Below are 19,345 nucleotides of genomic sequence, written 5' to 3'. Positions count from 1 at the left end.
TCTCCATTAGATACAAACCTTAGTGCCAATTTTGTAACATACTTTTAGTTAATGAGCAAGTCACATTTTACACCATGGCACAATCTAAAAATTCTCCAGTAAATCTATATCACACTTGTCTGTTAGCAGTCAGGATCTTGGAAAGAAAAATATGTTACCTCATCCCAAAAAGCAGTGAAATCTTGCATGTTCACCATCATTTCACCATCTGATGGCAGCTGAGTGTTGAGCTGTGGTATTTCATTAAGTGATAAAAAATTCTACAGAAAAGAGAAAAAAAGCAGATTGTTAAACTGCAGGAAGAAAGCACAAACAAAAACAGTCACTTTCCTGGAATTTGCAAACTTTGAACAGTCTAAATACTGTTTTGCTAACTGTACTTAAAGTATTAGTTCACATCAGAACATATTAAATAATATATGGAATAATATATACTATTATTACAGGTCATGGTATATATCAATATAATAATATAATACAGTGTATTTGTTGCTGTTCAGTCACTAAGTTGTGTCTGACTCTTTGAAATCTCATGGACAATAGCATTCCAGGCTCCCCGTCTGTCACTATCTCCAAGAGTTTGCTCAAATTCATGTTGATTGAGTCAGGGACACTATCTAACCATCTCATCCTCTGTTGTCCCCTTCTCCTCCTGCCTTCAATCTTTCTCAGTATCAGGGTCTTTTCCAATGAGTCTGCTCTTGGCATCAGGTGGCAAAGGAAATATTGATACTTCAGCACCAGTCCTTCCAGTGAATACTCATGGTTGATTTCCTTTAGGATTAGCTGGTTTGAATTCTTTGCAGCCCAAGGGACTCTCAAGAGTCTTCTCCAAAAAAAAAAAAAAAAAAAAAAAGAGTCTTATCCAGCACTACAGTTTCAAAGCATCATTTCTTCCGTGCTCAACCTGCTTTATGGTCCAACTCTCACATCCATACACAATGAGTGGAAAAGCCATAGCTTTGACTATATAGACCTTTGTTGATAAAGCAATGTCTCTGCTTTTTAATATGCTGTCTAGTTCTGTCATAGCCTTTCTCCCAAGGAGTAAGCATTTTTTTAATTTCATGGTTGTAGTCACCGTCTGCAGTGATTTTGGAGCCCAAGAAAATAAAGTCTGCCACTGTTTCCACTGTTTTCCATTTATTGCCATGAACTGATGGGATGAGAGGCCATGATATTAGTTTCTTGAATGTTGAGTCTTAAGCCAGCTTTTTCATTCTCCTTTGCCCAGCATTTCACATGATGTACTTTGCATACAAGTTAAATAAGCAGGGTGACAATACACAGCCTTGACATACTCCTTTCTCAATTTGGAACTAGTCTGTTGTTCCATGTCCAGTACTAACAGTTGCTTCTTGACCTGCATACAGGTTTCTCAGGAGGCAAGTAAGGTGGTTTGATCTCTTTCATAATTTTCCACAGATTGTCGTGATCCACACAGTTAAAAGCTTTAGTGTAGTAAATGAAGAAAAAGTAGATGTTTCAAGCAAGATGGAATTCTCTTGCTTTTTCTATGATCCAATGGATGTTGGCAATTTGATCTTTGGTTCCTCTGCCTTTTCTAAATCCAGCTTGTATACCTGGAAGTTCTTAGTTCACATAGCGGTAGGAATTACAAATTTAAAAAGAAGAAGGCGACTAGAGAGAACGAATTAAGCAGTAAATAAAAAGGGGCCATGGATGAAAGGCAGATACAAAAGGTAGGCTCAGATACCAACAAGCAAAACATCTGTGGAAGAAAGAACTTATTTCGAACCCAGAGAATTAAGTCAATCTGAGGCCACTTGGATTTCTTTGCAAGGAATGATGTTAAAGCTGAAACTCCAGTACTTTGGCCACCTCATGCGAAGAGTTGACTCATTGGAAAAGACTCTGATGCTGGGAGGGATTGGGGGCAGGAGGAGAAGGGGACGATAGAGAATGAGATGGCTGGATGGCATCACTCACTCGATGAACGTGAGTCTCAGTGAACCCTGGGAGTTGATGATGGAAAGGGAGGCCTGGCGTGCTGTGATTCATGGGATCGCAAAGAGTTGGACACGACTGAGCGACTGAACTGAGGCTACTCTTCCTCCGCAGGGAACAAGGACTTCTCAGCAAGTTCCTTCCCTCCCGGCCCAGGGACTGTGCACAGTCACTGCCTGGCCACTGGAGTCAGCACAGGAGATGCACTCTGTTTGCTTCTCCTGCTTTTAGACACTTTAGTCACTCTGTAGACATCACTACACTAGAGCCCTATGCTACTGCTACTTACATATACTACTGCCCCTACATGAGAACCAGTCTTATGATATCTGTAATGCACTCTACCTAATAAGAAAAGGGAATACCTATAACATTCTGGAAAGATTGCCAGCTTTGGCACTGAGAGAGTTAAATATCACCTAACTGGAACATAGTGATTCCAAACAAAAGGAGGCATTTTACAAAAAATCCACCTACAACTGAAAAAAAAGTATTTGTCACCAAACCTTTATCCTTTGGAGGCTGACAATGGCCTCTGACACCTTTTTGACGGCCATGGGGAAGAAGAGGGTGCTCGAGAACCGCAAAGCCTCGAACAGCATCACCACCACGAACACTTGGCTGGCAGTGATCCGGTTGTCAAGGAGCTCATTGGTGATGAAGGTGACAAAAATCATAATTTTGCTCACAGCAAAAAATGATGCCAAATTCATGGCCCTAAGGTAGGAACTTTTCAGAATCTTGGAGATTTCCTTCCTGAGAAAGAGAGTAGGAAAGAATTTTTTTTTTTTTTTTTTATTCTTCCAATTTTATTTTATTTTTAAACTTTACATAATTGTATTAGTTTTGCCAAATATCAAAATGAATCCGCCACAGGTATACATGCGTTCCCCATCCCGAACCCTCCCCCCTCCTCCCTCCCCATACCATCCCTCTGGGCCGTCCCAGTGCACCAGCCCCAAGCATCCAGCATCATGCATCGAACCTGGACTGGCAACTCGTTTCCTACATGATATTTTACATGTTTCATTGCCATTCTCCCACATCTTCCCACCCTCTCCCTCTCCCTCAGAGTCCATAAGACTGTTCTATACATCAGTGTCTCTTTTGCTGTCTCGTACACCGGGTTATTGTTACCATCTTTCTAAATTCCATATATATGCGTTAGTATACTGTATTTATGTTTTTCCTTCTGGCTTACTTCACTCTGTATAATAGGCTCCAGTTTCATCCACCTCATTAGAACTGATTCAAATGTATTCTTTTTAATGGCTGAGTAATACTCCATTGTGTATATGTACCACAGCTTTCTTATCCATTCATCTGCTGATGGGCATCTAGGTTGCTTCCATGTCTTGGCTATTATAAACAGTGCTGCGATGAACATTGGGGTACACGTGTCTCTTTCCCTTCTGGTTTCCTCAGTGTGTATGCCCAGCAGTGGGGTTGCTGGATCATAAGGCAGTTCTATTTCCAGTTTTTTAAGGAATCTCCACACTGTTCTCCATAGTGGCTGTACTAGTTTGCATTCCCACCAACAGTGTAAGAGGGTTCCCTTTTCTCCACACCCTCTCCAGCATTTATTATTTGTAGACTTTTGGATCGCAGCCATTCTGACTGGTGTGAAATGGTACCTCATAGTGGTTTTGATTTGCATTTCTCTGATAATGAGTGATGTTGAGCATCTTGTCATGTGTTTGTTAGCCATCTGTATGTCTTTTTTGGAGAAATGTCTATTTAGTTCTTTGGCCCATTTTTTGATTGGGTCGTTTATTTTTCTGGAGTTGAGCTGTAGGAGTTGCTTGTATATTTTTGAGATTAGTTGTTTGTTGGTTGCTTCATTTGCTATTATTTTCTCCCATTCTGAAGGCTGTCTTTTCACCTTGCTAATAGTTTCCTTTGATGTGCAGAAGCTTTTAAGGTTAATTAGGTCCCATTTGTTTATTTTTGCTTTTATTTCCAATATTCTGGGAGGTGGGTCATAGAGGATCCTGCTGTGATGTATGTCGGAGAGTGTTTTGCCTATGTTCTCCTCTAGGAGTTTTATAGTTTCTGGTCTTACGTTTAGATCTTTAATCCATTTTGAGTTTATTTTTGTGTATGGTGTTAGAAAGTGGTCCAGTTTCATTCTTTTACAAGTGGTTGACCAGATTGCCCAGCACCACTTGTAAAAGAAGCATCAACATCCAAGGCATGAATTCAAGTCCTCACATGGAGACACTACACAGTGCACACCCGGGGCTCCGTCCCAACACCAGGACCACACACTTCATCACCACTTCACTCTTCCAACTAAATAGAGGCTTCATTTCACCCTTTTAAACACTGTGGGTCAATTGGACTGGGTTTGAACATTCTTTCAACAAGCATTCATAACCACAAGTCCTGGGCCAGGCTCCCCACTGATGACAGAAGGACACAGCCTGCCCCCTCCAGGAGCTCATGAACTTGTGCAGAAGAGAATAAGACACTCCAAAATTGTGAGACACCAAAACATCAGCCAGATGCAGGCACCATAGACCCCATGGAAGCACATGTCCTGGCTATTGTATATAGTGCTGCAATGAACACTAGGGTACACGTGTCTTTTTGAACTCTGGCTTTCTCAGAGTATATGCCCAGTAGTGGGATTGCTGGGTCATATGGTATATTTATTCCTAGTTGTTTAAGGGACCTCCATCCTGTTTTCCATGACAGCTATATCAATATACACTCCCACCAACAGGAGGAGGGTATTGTTTGTAGACTTTTTGTTGATGGTCATTTGGACCAGTATAAAGTGATGCCTCATTGTAGTCTTGATTTGCATTTCTCTCATAATGAGCGATGTTGAGAATTTTTTTATGTGTTTATTGGCTATCTGTATGTGTTCAAAAGCATATATAATTTTTCTTTTAAGAAGATGGTAAATGGAACAGTAGGTTAAAATGACATCTCCCCTATTCTACTTAACCCTCCTGTCACATGTGAGGTGTGAAGTTCATATTTAAGTTCATCTTCATGTGAAAACTTAATAAGACTTCTAAATTCAATCAGTAAAAATAGGGGGGAAAGTACAAAAATATGGTGTGATATATACAAAAACTTACCTTCTCAGTCTGGTAATAAGGTCTATAAATGACTTTTCCCAAGCATTCATTTTTATTGTTTTGATGCCAGTTATGACTTCGCTCATGATCCTGATCCTATCATCGGTGAGAGCTGCGGTCTTACTCCTGAGGGGACAGATGGGAGACATGAGCCTCAGTGACCACACCCCAACTTTCTGTAGCAGCAGCACTAGGGGGCACAGGGAGGGACCAGGGATCCATGATTCCTTACAGCTCTTCTGTGCTGACATCACAGACAGGTCCTTCTCAAAGTGCAAATGGAGAAAAAGACTTCTAGGAAGTCAACCATTCAGCCTAATTCAAGGAGTAACTTGGAGAACTCAACAGTACTGGCTGAGGAAGACCCAAAGTAGTCAGGTACAAACTCTCCGCCCAACGAGGCCGAAGTTGGGCAGGGAAGGCAAAAGACACTGAATCTAATGGGAAGACAGTATCTGTGCTGTGATAAAATAGGAGTGAAGTGCTGGGGAGCAGGAAAGATCAGGCTGTTAATTCCACTGGGAAAGGAGAGCAAGAGCTTCAGAGACCTGGCAGCACTGGAACAGGGCCTCGAAGGGTAAGGAACATCTCTCCACAGCAAGACAGGAAAGAAATTTTGAATAAACAAAACTATCACATGTAAAAATCACAAAAAAGAAGAAGAAGAAGAAAAAAAAAAAACTGAAGGGAAAAAAGCTTCAAACAGCACAATACCCCCATCACCTGACAACCTGGACAATGACCCACCTCCAACCCTCTGGGACCTGCTTCAGGTCTATCTCATCACCATTAGATCCTTCATCACCAGCCACTGTTCTATCACATATGCTGCTGGGACTGTGGGGCTGTATAAAGACCTAGTTAATTAAGACTGACTTTGTCCTTGAGGCTCTTATAAGTTAATGGAAACACTGAATTGAAACAAGACATGAACATAGGTACCTGAAAATTGCTCTACTACAATCATAACAAAAATACATGCAGCTAAAATTGAGCCTATAGGATTATTACTATTTAATAATGCTTAAATAACTTCAATATAGGTAACTTCTGCTCAAGGACATTCCACTTATTCAGGTATGGTGCTGGGAGGAGCCAGTGAGTGCCGTCACCTTTTTCCCTTCAAAATCAGCCTGCAGCTTAGGCCTGGAGCCTCCACTGGCTAAGCCTGAAGGGCCTACAATACATGCAAAGAAGAGACTAGAAAAGGCATTGGTTTTGTTTTTGAACAGAAGCATTAAGCAAATGGTGAATGCTACCAAGCACATATCACCTATTTTTTAAACCAGTGTTTCCCTTACCTGAGTGATGAAAATGAATTTCCAGTGCAGCTTTGCAAAAGCAGAAGAATAATGAGAACCATCATCCCAGCAAGACACGATATTCCTGTTTCCATCCAGAGCAGGGCAGTCACCGCGATAGCCTGCAGTGGCCCCACCCACAGATAGTGCAAGAACGTTGTTACCTTAAAAGAGAAAGACAAAGCCTTCTTAGGACTGTATAAAGTCAAAACCAGTAAGGAGACAGCATACAAACAATCTTCTCTGAAGGAACAAACAGGAATCTAAAAGGAAGTGATCTCAGTGAGTTTTAAACCTGATGAAGCAGAAATCCAAGTGTCCACCCCAGATGACACTGTTCCGGGGTAGCACAGGGTCAGCCTCGGTTAGGTCCCAGGAGAACCTGACCAGTCACACTGAAGGAAGATGTTGATTTTGTCCACAACACAGATGAGCTCAGGGGTTCCCCAAACTCTCTCTGTCCCAAAATTCAGCCCCTATCTCCTCAGAAGAGCCTATATTATGGTACCTACCACACTCTCTGATAATTACTCGTGTATTTACCTTCCAGACAGGCTGTGGCCTTTCCAGGACAGAAATTAAGACTTTTTCATCTTTCAAATTAAGTAGAGGCCTTACGTTATGTTTGATGAATGAATAATTGAAAGAAAAGTGAAAGTGTTAGTTGCTTAGTTCTGTCTGACTCTTTGCGATCCCATGGATTGTAGCCCACCAGGCTCCCCTGTCCATGGAATTCCCCAGGCAAGGATACTGGAGTGGGGTGCCATTTCCTTCTACAGGGACTCTTCCTGACCCAGAGATAGAAACCAGGCCTCCTGTGGTGCAGGTGGGCTCTTTACCACCTTAGCCACAAGGGAAGCCCCCAAACTTAAAGGCCAGGAAAGAGAAGTTGTCTATATAGATCTGGCCAACAGCTACAATGGCATGGATAACATGATCTGTTCATAAGGTAAGTGTAAAATGGGTACCATGGGACAGCAGAGGGGAGGCTGTGTCTGGCGGGGGACCACACACTTGGCATTATTCCTCAAAGGCTCCCTATGCAGCAGGCACTGAACTTGGTGCAGAAAAAGAACAATCCCTGCCCACCAAGCCTTCATCATCCGGAGGAGGAGGAATACAGTCCAGCAACACCAACACCACGTGCCAAGAAGGACCACTCCAGGAGGACCCCAGGAACACTAACCAAGCTGGGCAAGAACACTGTTGCCTGTCTATTACTTAAGTATGTTGCAGACCTTGTCAGAAAAACCAAACCCTCATCTATAGGACAACACATATTATCACATCCAAGCTGCACACAGAGGAAATGAGCATTGGATAAAGAGAACATTTGTCTTATGTCCTCAACAGAACCCTCGCTGACACCAAACCCTGGCACCTGGCATCCCAGTGAGCTAAACACAGTGAGAAGGAGGGGAAATGGAAGGGGATCCCTCGGGGGCAGCTCACCTGATCAAATCTGTTCACATCGTTGGACAGGAGGTTGACTATCTGGCCTGTGGTGGTCTTTCCCATGGCTGAGCTACTCAGGCGAAGTGACTGAAATGAGAGAAACATACAGAGAATAGGATTTCTACAGTGATACCACGTCAGTCTGAGAACATAGCAAAAAGGAGTGAATGTTCACGGGGTCTTGTGTGGTGTCAGGACTAGCAGGACAATGCCTGAAATCAGGGCTCTAGGGACCCATGTTCATCCCTAGATGATTAAATATGGTGGCAGCCCTGCCTTCAAGGACAGCAAAGGGAGGAGCAGGAGGTAGACGCACAACCCTCCACCCTGTTTCTCAGTGAACTTGGACCTGCCCAAAGGATAAAGGAATATAGACTTAGACTTAGGGGTCAACTAAAGTCATTTTGAGCCAAAAACTAGACAGCATATTAAAAAGCAGATATCATTATGCTGACAAAGGTCCATATAGTCAAAGCTATGGTTTTTCCAGTTGTCATGTACAGATGTGAGAGCTGGACCATAAAGAAGGATGAGCACCAAAGAATTGATGCTTTTGAAATGTGGTGCTGGAGAAGACTCTTGAGAGTCCCTTGGACTGAAAGGAGATCCAACCACTCAATCCTAAGGAAAATCAACTCTGAATACTCATTGTATGGACTGATACTGAAGCTGAAGCTCCAATACTCTGGCCACCTGATGCCAAGAGTTGACAAATTGGAAAAGAACCTGATGCTGGGAAAAATTAGGGCAGGAAGAAGAAGGGACAACAGAGGATCAGATAGTTGGATGGCATCCCTGACTTGATGGACATGAGTTTCAGCAAAATCCAGGAGATGTTGAAGGGCAGGGAAGGCTGGTGTGCTGCAGTCCATGGGGTCACAGAGAGCTGGACAGGACTGAGTGACTGAACAACAACAACAAGATGAGAGTGGAAAGGCCGCCTCAAGGAAAGAGATTAGGGGACTTGGACTATACATCTGGTCAGTCATTAATTCCAGGTGTGACATCATTTAAAAACTTTGGTCTTAGATTCCTCATTCTAAAACTAACCAGTATAATATTCAAAACACTAATTATTTACTATGCCAAAGCCTTTGACTGTGTGGATCACTATAAACTGTGGAAAATTCTGAAAGAGATGGGAATACCAGACCCTCTGACCTGTCTCTTGGGAAACCTGTATGCAGGTCAGGAAGCAACAGTTAGAACTGGACATGGAACAACAGACTTGTTCCAAATAGGAAAAGGAGTACATCAAGGCTGTATTTGGTCATCCTGCTTATTTAACTTATATGCAGTACATCATGAGAAATGCTGGGCTGGAAGAAGCACAAGCTGGAATCCAGATTGCCGGGAGAAATATCAATAACCTCAGATATGCAGATGACACCACCCTTATGGCAGAAAGTGAAGAGGAACTAAAAGCCTCTTGATGAAGGTGAAAGAGGAGGATGAAAAAGCTCAACATTCAGAAAACGAAGATCATGGCATCCGGTCCCATCACTTCATGGGAAATAGATGGGGAAACAGTGGAAACAGTGTCAGACTTTATTTTTTTGGGCTCCAAAATCACTACAGATGGTGACTGCAGCCATGAAATTAAAAGACGCTTACTCCTTGAAGGGAAAATTATGACCAATCTAGATAGCATATTAAAAAGCAGAGACATTACTTTGCCAGCAAAGGTCCATCTAGTCAAGGCTATGGTTTTTCCAGTAGTCATGTATGGATGTGAGAGTTGGACTGTGAAGAAAGCTGAGTGCCAAACAATTGATGCTTTTGAACTGTGGTGTTGGAGAAGACTCTTGAGAGTCCCTTGGACTGCACGGAGATCCAACCAATCCATTCTGAAGGAGATCAGCCCTGGTATTTCTTTGGAAGGAATGATGCTAAAGCTGAAACTCCAGTACTATGGCCACCTCTTGCGAAGAGTTGACTCATTGGAAAAGACTCTGATGCTGGGAGGGATTGAGGGCAGGAGGAGAAGGGGATGACAGAGGATGGGATGGCTGGATGACATCACTGACTCGATGGACGTGAGTCTGAGTGAACTCCGGGAGTTGGTGATGAACAGGGAGGTCTGGTGTGCTGCGATTCATGGGGTTGCAAAGAATTGGACACGACTGAGCAACTGAACTGAACTGAAGCTGGTAAATGAACACTGTGGGAGATGTTTACATTCACATAAGCAACATGCAAGGTCAGATCAGATTTCCCAAAGGAGACATTCCAAAGTGTTAGCTGGAAGAGAAAGAAAAACCAGGTGGACAGTGGCTCAGCTATGCAGCAAAGAACAAGGTCTTTTTGACTAAACCATCATCTCAAATCTAACTTAAGGCTTTTCACAGTGCAGTTCTGGTGAAATTTCCTGCATACTCATGGGAGCTAAGCATGATCTGGAAAGATAAAAATCTAGCTAATTTGTGGGGAAATCTGAGTATTTGTCTACTAAATGGCAGAAGGTGCCAGAGAATAACAAAAATGATGATGGCAGACAATGAAGACCCTTAACTAGAAGGTATGTCACCCAAGGAGAAACCGGGCTTATGTGCCAAACACAGACAGTGAGAGGTCAGGGCCCTGAGTCCACACAGTCCTGAGATTTAAAGATGGGAGAAGACATTCTACATTTTGCCCAGAAAAGTATTCCCAGGAAACAGGAGCTCTAGATAAGTAACAAATAGTAAAAGAAGCAATAATTTTCATTTAAATCACCTGGTTTTAGGTTTCATTGAGGATTTTATTCATTTGTAATAAAATTAAATATATTTAATATGCTCAGTGTGATGTTTTGATGTAAATAAACATTGGGAAATGGTTACAGTAGGAAAACAAATGAACAAACCCATCATTGCACATAGTTATCCTTTCGTGTATGTGGTGAGAACACTTAAGATCTATTCTCTCATCAAATTTCAACAATAAAATACAGCTAAATAAAAAATTTTTTTCTAGGAAAAAGGAAACAGCCCAGGGCAAAGAGATATGCGGGGTCAAATTTATAATGAGCCCTTCAGCTCTTAACACTGTGGAAATTCCCTTGTGAAAACAGCTAAAATCCTTAATTCTTTTAAACTACTTAAGTCTAGGTTAAACTATAGAATAATTCCATGGCAATTCTCAACACAAAATCACTGAACACACCAAGTCAGGTCTTATTAAAAGTACTAAAATGCATACTAAATAAAAAGGAAATATTGAATTAAGAAAATAACTTGAATGAATAGCAACAAATTCCCACCAAAATTACTAAAAGCTGCATAAGATTTCAAGTTTCATCCCAACATTCAGCTATATTCTTTAATACCAATATAAACAATCATAGCTATAGAATATAGCGAGAGAATCTATGTTTGGCATGGATTCCATTTATATTTTTCTTTAGTTCACACAATTACATTCAATATGACTAGATGAGTCATTTAAACATATAATCATTCCCTTTCTCAAATACATTTTGTGCTCCTAGATATAATTTTATAAATCCAATCAATGAAGTTTACTTTTAAATACCAATTTGATGTAAAAGATGGCCTTAATGAACAACAAAATTGCCACAAATACAGCTACAAGATTAAGGCATGAAAACACTGAAAAAAAATTTGATACTTTTTATACTTATTTTTTAATTAAATTCCATTGCAAGCTGAGTGGATATCACACAACAACCTGTGGATAAGAGTTATCAAAGGCAGCCCTGATCCGATCTCAATACAAAACTTTTAATTATTCACTTGTAAAGTTTGCTTAAATGATGAAAATAAAATTGGCCTGATGCAAATAACAAGCTTCTCTAGGAAGGTGTAAATGATCCCAGTTATAAGATGTTTAATTTACAGAGAACTTTCCCAAAATGTTCCTGATCCTCTAGGGGAGGTACACACCGTGGTACCGAGCGACACTCACCTTGCGGTAGATCATATGGCACACGGCTACTCTCAGCCTCATCCCCACATGCTGCATGTGGTAGAAGCACAAGTGGTGCAGAACGGCCCATATGAGCACGCAGGCGCTCAGCCCTGCTGTGTAGCCGTAGGCTTCGTGCAAAGCGGCAGAATCATAGTTTTCAACATAACTAATAATTTTCCCCATAAATATGGGCAGAACCACCTTGGTGCCTTCCTGAAAGAACAAAAGCCTTAATTAGAGCTACAAGTTATGCCAATTTTTCTTAACACAAACTTTACTTTTATTATTAGCATGTTAAAAAGCCATCTTGACAAAATGCTACACTCATTGCTAATCTAAAGGAAAAATACACAGAGTCACTATTTCCAGTAAGACAACCAGACAAAGTTTTAAGGTAAACCAAAATTTTACATTCAAAGACAATAAAGCCTTAGTATTGGGTTGGCCAAAAAGTTCTTTTGATTTTTAAGTAAAAATAAGAGATACAGTTTTCATTTTCACCAAGAACTTTGTTGAACAATGTATTCAAAATTCTGTTCCACTATCTTTTGCCATTTTTTAGGCAACTTCATAATTCCGTCTTCCCAAAACTTTATATCTTTTTGAGCAAAGAACTATTTCAGGTGCCTTTAACAGTCTTCTGGGGAATTAGAATTTTTTCCATTAAGAGAATTTTGTAAAAAACAAAATAAATGGAAACCTGAAAGTGCAATGTCTGGTGAATATGGCAGATGAGTCAGAATTTCCAGGCCAGGCTGTAACAGTTTTTGCCTGGTCATCAAAGAAATATATGGTCTTACATTATGTATTTCCTGTTGACTAATCCCAACACTTCATCAAGAGCTGCTTTAAGTTGACCTAATTGGGAGAAGTACTCATTGGAATTAAATGTTTGTTTTTCCAAAAGGAGCTCACAATAGAGGACTCCCTTCCAGTCTCACCCTATACAGGTCACCTTCTTTGGATGAATACTAGACTTTGGTGTGGTTGGTGGTGGTTAATTTCATTTACCTCAGGATCTCTTCCATTCAGCATTAGTGCACATTATTCACTTTTCATCACCCATCACAATTTGTTTTTGAAAAGGAGCATTTTATTAATAGTTACATTTCAGTAGAGAATGGTATGCAGAAATATGATCAAGAAGGTCTTTGTATTTCTCCTCGCTCAACTTAGATGATCATGATGGTGTGATTACTCACCAAGAGCCAGACATCCTGGAATGTGAAGTCAACTGGGCCTTAGGAAATATCACTACAAACAAAGCTAGTGGAGTTGATGGAATTCCAGTTGACCTATTTCAAATCCTAAAAGATGATGCTATGAAAGTGCTGCACTCAATATGCCAGCAAATTTGGAAAACTCATCTGTGGCCACAGGACTGGAAAAGGTCAGTTTTCACTTCAGTCCCAAAGAAAGGCAATGCCAAAGAATGCTCAAACTACCGCACAATTGCACTCATCTCACACGCTAGTAAAGTAATGCTTAAAATTCTACAAGCCAGGCATTAGTAACACATGAACCATGAACTTCCAGATGTTTGGGCTGGTTTTAGAAAAGGCAGAGGAATCAGAGATCAAATTGCCAACATCTGTTGGATCAAAGAAAAAACAAGAGAGTTCCAGAAAAACATCTACTTCTGCGTTATTGACTATGCCAAAGCCTTTGACTGTGTGGATCACAACAAACTGTGGAAAATTCTGAAAGAGACGGGAATACCAGACCACCTGAACTGCCTCTTGAGAAATCTTTATGCAGGTCAGGAAGCAAGTTAGAACTGGACATAGAATAACAGACTGGTTCCAAATTGGGAAAAGGGGTATGTCAAAGCTGTATATCATCACCCTGCTTATTTAACTTCTATGCAGAGTACATCACAAGAAACGCTGGGCCGGATGAAGCACAAGTTGGAATCAAGCTTGCCGGGTGAAATGTCAATAACCCCAGATATGCAGATGACACCACCCTTATGGCAGAAAGTGAAGAAGAACTAAAGAGCCTCTTGATGAAAGTGAAAGAGGAGAGTGAAAAAGTTGGCTTAAAACTCAACATTCAGAAAACTAAGATCATGGCATCCAGTCCCATCACTTCACAGCAAATAGATGAGGAAACAGTGGCAGACTTTATTTTGGGGGCTCCAAAATCACCACAGATGGTGACTACAGCCATGAAATTAAAAGATGGTTACTCCTAGGAAGAAAAGTTATGACCAATCTAGACAGCATATTAAAAAGCAGAGACATTACTTTGCCAACAAAGGTCCATCTAGTCAAGGCTATAGTTTTTCCAGTAGTCATGTATGGATGTGAGAGTTGGACTATAAAGAAAGCTGACCACTAAAGAATTGATGCTTTTGAACTGTGGTGTTGGAGAAGACTCTTGAGAGTCCCTTGGGCTGCAAGGAGTTCCAACCAGTCCATCCTAAAGGAGATTAGTCCTGAGTGTTCAGTGGAAGGACTGGTGCTGAAGCTGAAGCTCCAATACTTTGGCCACCTGATGCAAAGAACTGACTCATTTGAAAAGATGCTGATGCTGGGAAAGATTGAGGGCAGGAGAAGGGGATGACAGAGGATGAGATGTTTGGATGGCATCACTGACTCAATGGACATGAGTTTGGGTAAACCCTGGGAGTTGGTGATGGACAGGGAGGCTGGCGTGCTGCAGTCCATGGGATCGCAAAGAGTCAGAGACGACTGAGCCACCGAACTGAATTTAACTTTGGTGGAAACCAATCATCAAAGTGATTAATATAACCAAGATGGTGCAATGACTTTCAATGTTTGGTTTTTTTTTTTGGATAGTTTGAGTATGTTGGCTATCTCCCATATGATATAACATTGTTGTTCTCAGTTAATGTCTAGATTTGATCTCTATCAACTTTAACTGGTCTACTCGACTCCAAAACATCATACACCAAGAAATCTCCAGCATGAAACTTTTTTTTTCCTGTGTTGGGTCTTTATTTTAGCGTGCAGACTTCTCTATTTGGGAAGCACCAGCTTAGTAGCCCTGAGGTATGTGATATCGTAATTCCGCGACCAGGGATCAAACCCGTGAGCCCTGCATTGGAAGTGGTCTTAACCTCTGGACCACCAGGGAAGTCCTCTGATGAGTTTGATTTTGATAGCTCTCTTCAGTCTGTACAAAGTTGAAGAACCCACAAGAGGAAGAGAAGGAGAATTCAAAATTCAAAACATGAAGCATAACTAAAATGCATTTTCTGCTCAACTAACTAGTGCCTGATCAGATTATTTACAGAAAGCTGACCCCATCTCTCAAAAGGCTGTGACACAGAAGCCCTAAACTTCTGTCTTGTTCTACACATATGTTCACAGGCTGTAATACCTGCCTTACCTTCCACAAGGTCACAGGAGATTTCATCTACTCCAGAGAAAAGAAGACTGTTTAATGGAAAAATTATGAATAAGATGACCATATCAGAGTGATGACCAGTTCTCAAGAACACAAAGGCTCACTATTACATTTCCAGCAAGCTCCATCATTCACACTTGGTGGCACTAAGAGCTTAAGAAGAGCCCCTCATAGATTTTAAAACAGAGTTTATACAGTTTCCTGAGATAGAAGGCTAGAGACTTACACAGAGAAGCAAGAAAGTCAAACTACACATGGCCGTCCCAGCCCAGATGTGATCAAGGGCAGCCCAGTGCTGCAGGCTACAAACCTGGGGCTATCCACCAGAAGCCCAGTGGTAACACCTGCCATCCCAAAGTGTCCTAAAACTGTGATTCTCTTTGGGAATCACTGCTGTCTGTTCAGTTCAGTAGCTCAGTAATGTCCAACTCTTTGTGACCCCATGGACTGCAGCATGCCAGGCCTCCCTGTTCATCACCGAGCCCCAGAGCCTGCTCAAACTCATGTCCACTGAGTTAATGATGTCATCCAACAATCTCATCCTCTGTCATCCCCTTCTCCTCCTGTCTTCAATCTTTTCTAGCACCAGGTTCTTTTCTAAAGAGTCAGATCTTTCCATCAAATGGCCAAAATATTGGAGTTTCAGCTTCAGCATCAGTCCTTCCAATGAATATTCAGGACTGGTTTCCTTTAGGATGGACTGGATGGATCTCCTTGCAGTCCAAGGGACTTTCTAGAGGCTTCTCCAATCAGATCAGATCAGACCAGTCACTCAGTCGTGTCCGACTCTTTGCGACCCCATGAATCGCAGCATGCCAGGCCTCGCTGTCCATCACCAACTCCCGGAGTTCACTCAGACTCACATCCATCGAGTCAGTGATGTAATCCAGCCATCTCATCCTCTGTAGTCCCCTTTTCCTCTTGTCCCCAATCCCTCCCAGCATCAGAGTCTTTTCCAATGAGTCAACTCTTCGCATCAGGTGGACAAAGTATTGGAGTTTCAGCTTTAGCATCATTCCTTCCAAAGAAATCCCATGGCTGATCTCCTTCAGAATGGATTGGTTGGATCTCCTTGCAGCCCAAAGGACTCTCAAGAGTCTTCTCCAACACCACAGTTCAAAAGCATCAATTCTTCAGTGCTCAGCCTTCTTCACAGTCCAACTCTCACATCCATACATGACCACAGGAAAAACCATAGCCTTGACTAGACGGACCTTTGTTGGCAAAGTAATGTCTCTGCTTTTGAATATGCTATCTAGGTTGGTCATAACTTTCCTTCCAAGGAGTAAGTGTCTTTTAATTTCATGGCCGCAGTCACCATATGCAGTGATTTTGGAGCCCAGAAAAATAAAGTCTGACACTGTTTTCACTGTTTCCCCATCTATTTCCCATGAAGTGATGGGACCAGATGCAATGATCTTTGTTTTCTGAATGTTGAGCTTTAAGCCAACTTTTTCACTCTCCACTTTCACCTTCATCAAGAGGCTTTTAGTTCCTCTTCACTTTCTGCCATAAGGGTGGTGTCATCTGCGTATCTGAGGTTATTGATATTTCTCCTGGCAATCTTGATCCCAGCTTGTGCTTCTTCCAGCCCAGCGTTTCTCATGATGTACTCTAAACAGGGTGACAATATACAGCCTTGACGAGCTCCTTTTCCTATTTGGAACCAGTCTGTTGTTCCATGTCCAGTTCTAACTGTTGCTTCCTGACCTGCATACAATTTTCTCAAGAGGCAGATCAGGTGTTCTGGTATTCCCATCTCTTTCAGAATTTTCCACAGTTTATTGTGATCCACACAGTCAAAGGCTTTGGCATGATCCAGCGTATGTTGGCAATTTGATCTCTGGTTCCTCTGCCTTTTCTAAAAACAGCTTGAACATCAGGAAGTTCACAGTTCACATACTGCTGAAGCCTGGCTTGGAGAATTTTAAGCATTACTTTACTAGCGTGTGAGATGAGTGCAATTGTGCGGTAGTTTGAGCATTCTTTGGCATTGCCTTTCTTTGGGATTGGAGTGAAAACTGACCTTTTCCAGTCCTGTGGCCACTGCTGAGTTTTCCAAATTTGCTGGTATGTTGAGTGCAGCACTTTCACACCATCATCTTTCAGGATTAGGAATAGCTGAAATGGAATTCTATCACCTCCACTAGCTTTGTTCGTAGTAATGCTTTCTAACTCCCACTTGACTTCACATTCCAGGATGTCTGGCTCTAGGTCAGTGATCACACCATTGTGATTATCTGGGTTGTGAAGATCTTTTTGTACAGTTCTTCTGTGTATTCTTGCCATCTCTTCTTAATATCTTCTGCTTCTGTTAGGTCCATACCATTTCTGTCCTTTACCGAGCCCATCTTTGCATGAAATGTTCCTTTGGTATCTCTGAATTTCTTGAAGAGATCTCCAGTCTTTCCCATTCTGTTGTTTTCCTCTATTTCTTTGCATTGATCGCTGAAGAAGGCTTTCTTATCTCTTCTTGCTATTCTTTGGAACTCTGCATTCAGATGTTTATATCTTTCCTTTTCTCCTTTGCTTTTCACTTCTCTTCTTTTCACAGCTATTTGTAAGGCCTCCCCAGACAGCCATTTTGCTTTCTTGCATTTCTTTTCCATGGGGATGGTCTTGATCTCTGTCTTCTGTACAATGTCATAAAACTCATTCCATAGCTCATCAGGCACTGTATCTATCAGATCTAGGCCCTTAAATCTGTTTCTCACTTCCACTGTATAATCATAAGGGATTTTATTTAGGTCATACCTGAATGGTCTAGTGGTTTTCCCTACTTTCTTCAATTTAAGTCTGAATTTGGCAATAAGGAGTTCATGGTCTGAGCCACAGTCAGCTCCTGGTCTTGTTTTTGCTGACTGTATAGAGCTTCTCTATCTTTGGTTGCAAAGAATATAAACAATCTGATTTTGGTGTTGACCATCTGGTGATGTCCATGTATAGAGTCTTCTCTTGTGTTGTTGGAAGAGGGTATTTGTTATGACCAGTGCATTTTATTGGCAAAACTTTATTAGTCTTTGCCCTGCTTCATTCCATATTCCAAGGCCAAATTTGCCTGTTACTCCAGGTGTTTGACTTCCTACTTTTGCATTCCAGTCCCCTATAATGAAAAGGACATCTTTTTTTGGGTGTTAGTTCTAAAAGGTCTTGTAGGTCTTCACAGAACCGTTCAGCTTCAGCTTCTTCAGCGTAACTCGTTCGGGCATAGACTTGGATTACTGTGATATTGAATGGTTTGCCTTGGAAACGAACGGAGATCATTCTGTCGTTTTTGAGATTGCAGCCAAGTACTGCATTTCGGACTCTTTTGTTGACCATGATGGCTACTCCATTTTTTCTAAGGGATTCCTGCCCGCAGCAGTAGATACAATGGTCATCTGAGTTAAATTCACCCATTCCAGTCCATTTCAGTTCGCTGATTCCTAGAATGTCAACATTCACTCTTGCCACCTCTTGTTTGACCACTTCCAATTTGCCTTGATTCACGGACCTGACATTCCAGGTTCTTATGTAATATTGCTCTTTACAGCATCGGACCTTGCTTCTATCACCAGTCACATCCACCGCTGGGTATTCTTTTTGCTTTGGCTCCATCCCTTCATTCTTTCTGGAGTTATTTCTCCACTGATCTCCAGTAGCATATTGGGTACCTACTGACCTGGGGAGTTTCTCTTTCAGTATCCTATCATTTTGCCTTTTCACACTGTTCTTGTCCAATAGCACAGTTCAAAAGCATCAATTATTTGGCCCTCAGCTTTCTTTATATTCCACCTCTCACATACATACATGACTACTGGAAAAACCACAGCTTTGGCTAGATGGACCTTTGTTGGCTATTACTCAGCTCTCTGTTACTCAGTTATTTGATCCTAACATCGCTGCAATTACAGAAGGAGTAAGAGTAATGTCACCCACCTAAAAGAATACTGATAAATGCAACAAATTCAGCAAAAAAAGAGTGCAAAATAAAAGCAGGTCATTACTGCCTAAGTGTCTGGGTTTATCTGCTGAGAGACAGTCTTTAATCACCCAGTTGCACAAGCAGACTCAATGAGGAGTAATACCAGTCCATGGTCTATAGCTTCTACTCTTCTGTCTGTTCTTGATCCTAATCCTCAACTAGTGAGTAATAAAACAACTGAGAAAATCTTCATTATCAAACTTAAGACTAGCCAAATTAAAACTTTCTGGATAAGCAAGCACAAGATCAAAAATTGTTCCCCAAAACTCTTCATCTTTAACATCAGT

The 19,345-nt window shown here is 41.5% G+C and overlaps 1 protein-coding gene across 1 annotated transcript in view; it reads right to left on the bottom strand.

Annotated features, from left to right (window-relative positions):
* The window catches only part of LOC133258055 (ATP-binding cassette sub-family C member 4-like), a 169,436-nt gene that overhangs the window by 132,050 nt on the left and 18,041 nt on the right, over positions 1–19,345 (bottom strand). The window contains exons 4-9 of the mRNA XM_061434394.1: positions 11,720–11,935; positions 7,811–7,900; positions 6,359–6,522; positions 5,058–5,183; positions 2,475–2,724; positions 159–260 (exon numbers count right to left, since the gene is read on the bottom strand). Of these exons, the coding sequence (XP_061290378.1) occupies positions 159–260; positions 2,475–2,724; positions 5,058–5,183; positions 6,359–6,522; positions 7,811–7,900; positions 11,720–11,935 (948 nt within the window). The remainder of the gene's footprint in view (positions 1–158; positions 261–2,474; positions 2,725–5,057; positions 5,184–6,358; positions 6,523–7,810; positions 7,901–11,719; positions 11,936–19,345) is intronic.

The sequence above is a fragment of the Bos javanicus genome, chromosome 12 (genome assembly GCF_032452875.1).
Source record: "Bos javanicus breed banteng chromosome 12, ARS-OSU_banteng_1.0, whole genome shotgun sequence".
NCBI classification, from domain to species: Eukaryota; Metazoa; Chordata; class Mammalia; order Artiodactyla; family Bovidae; genus Bos; species Bos javanicus.
This window is presented reverse-complemented; position numbering and strand designations above follow the sequence as displayed.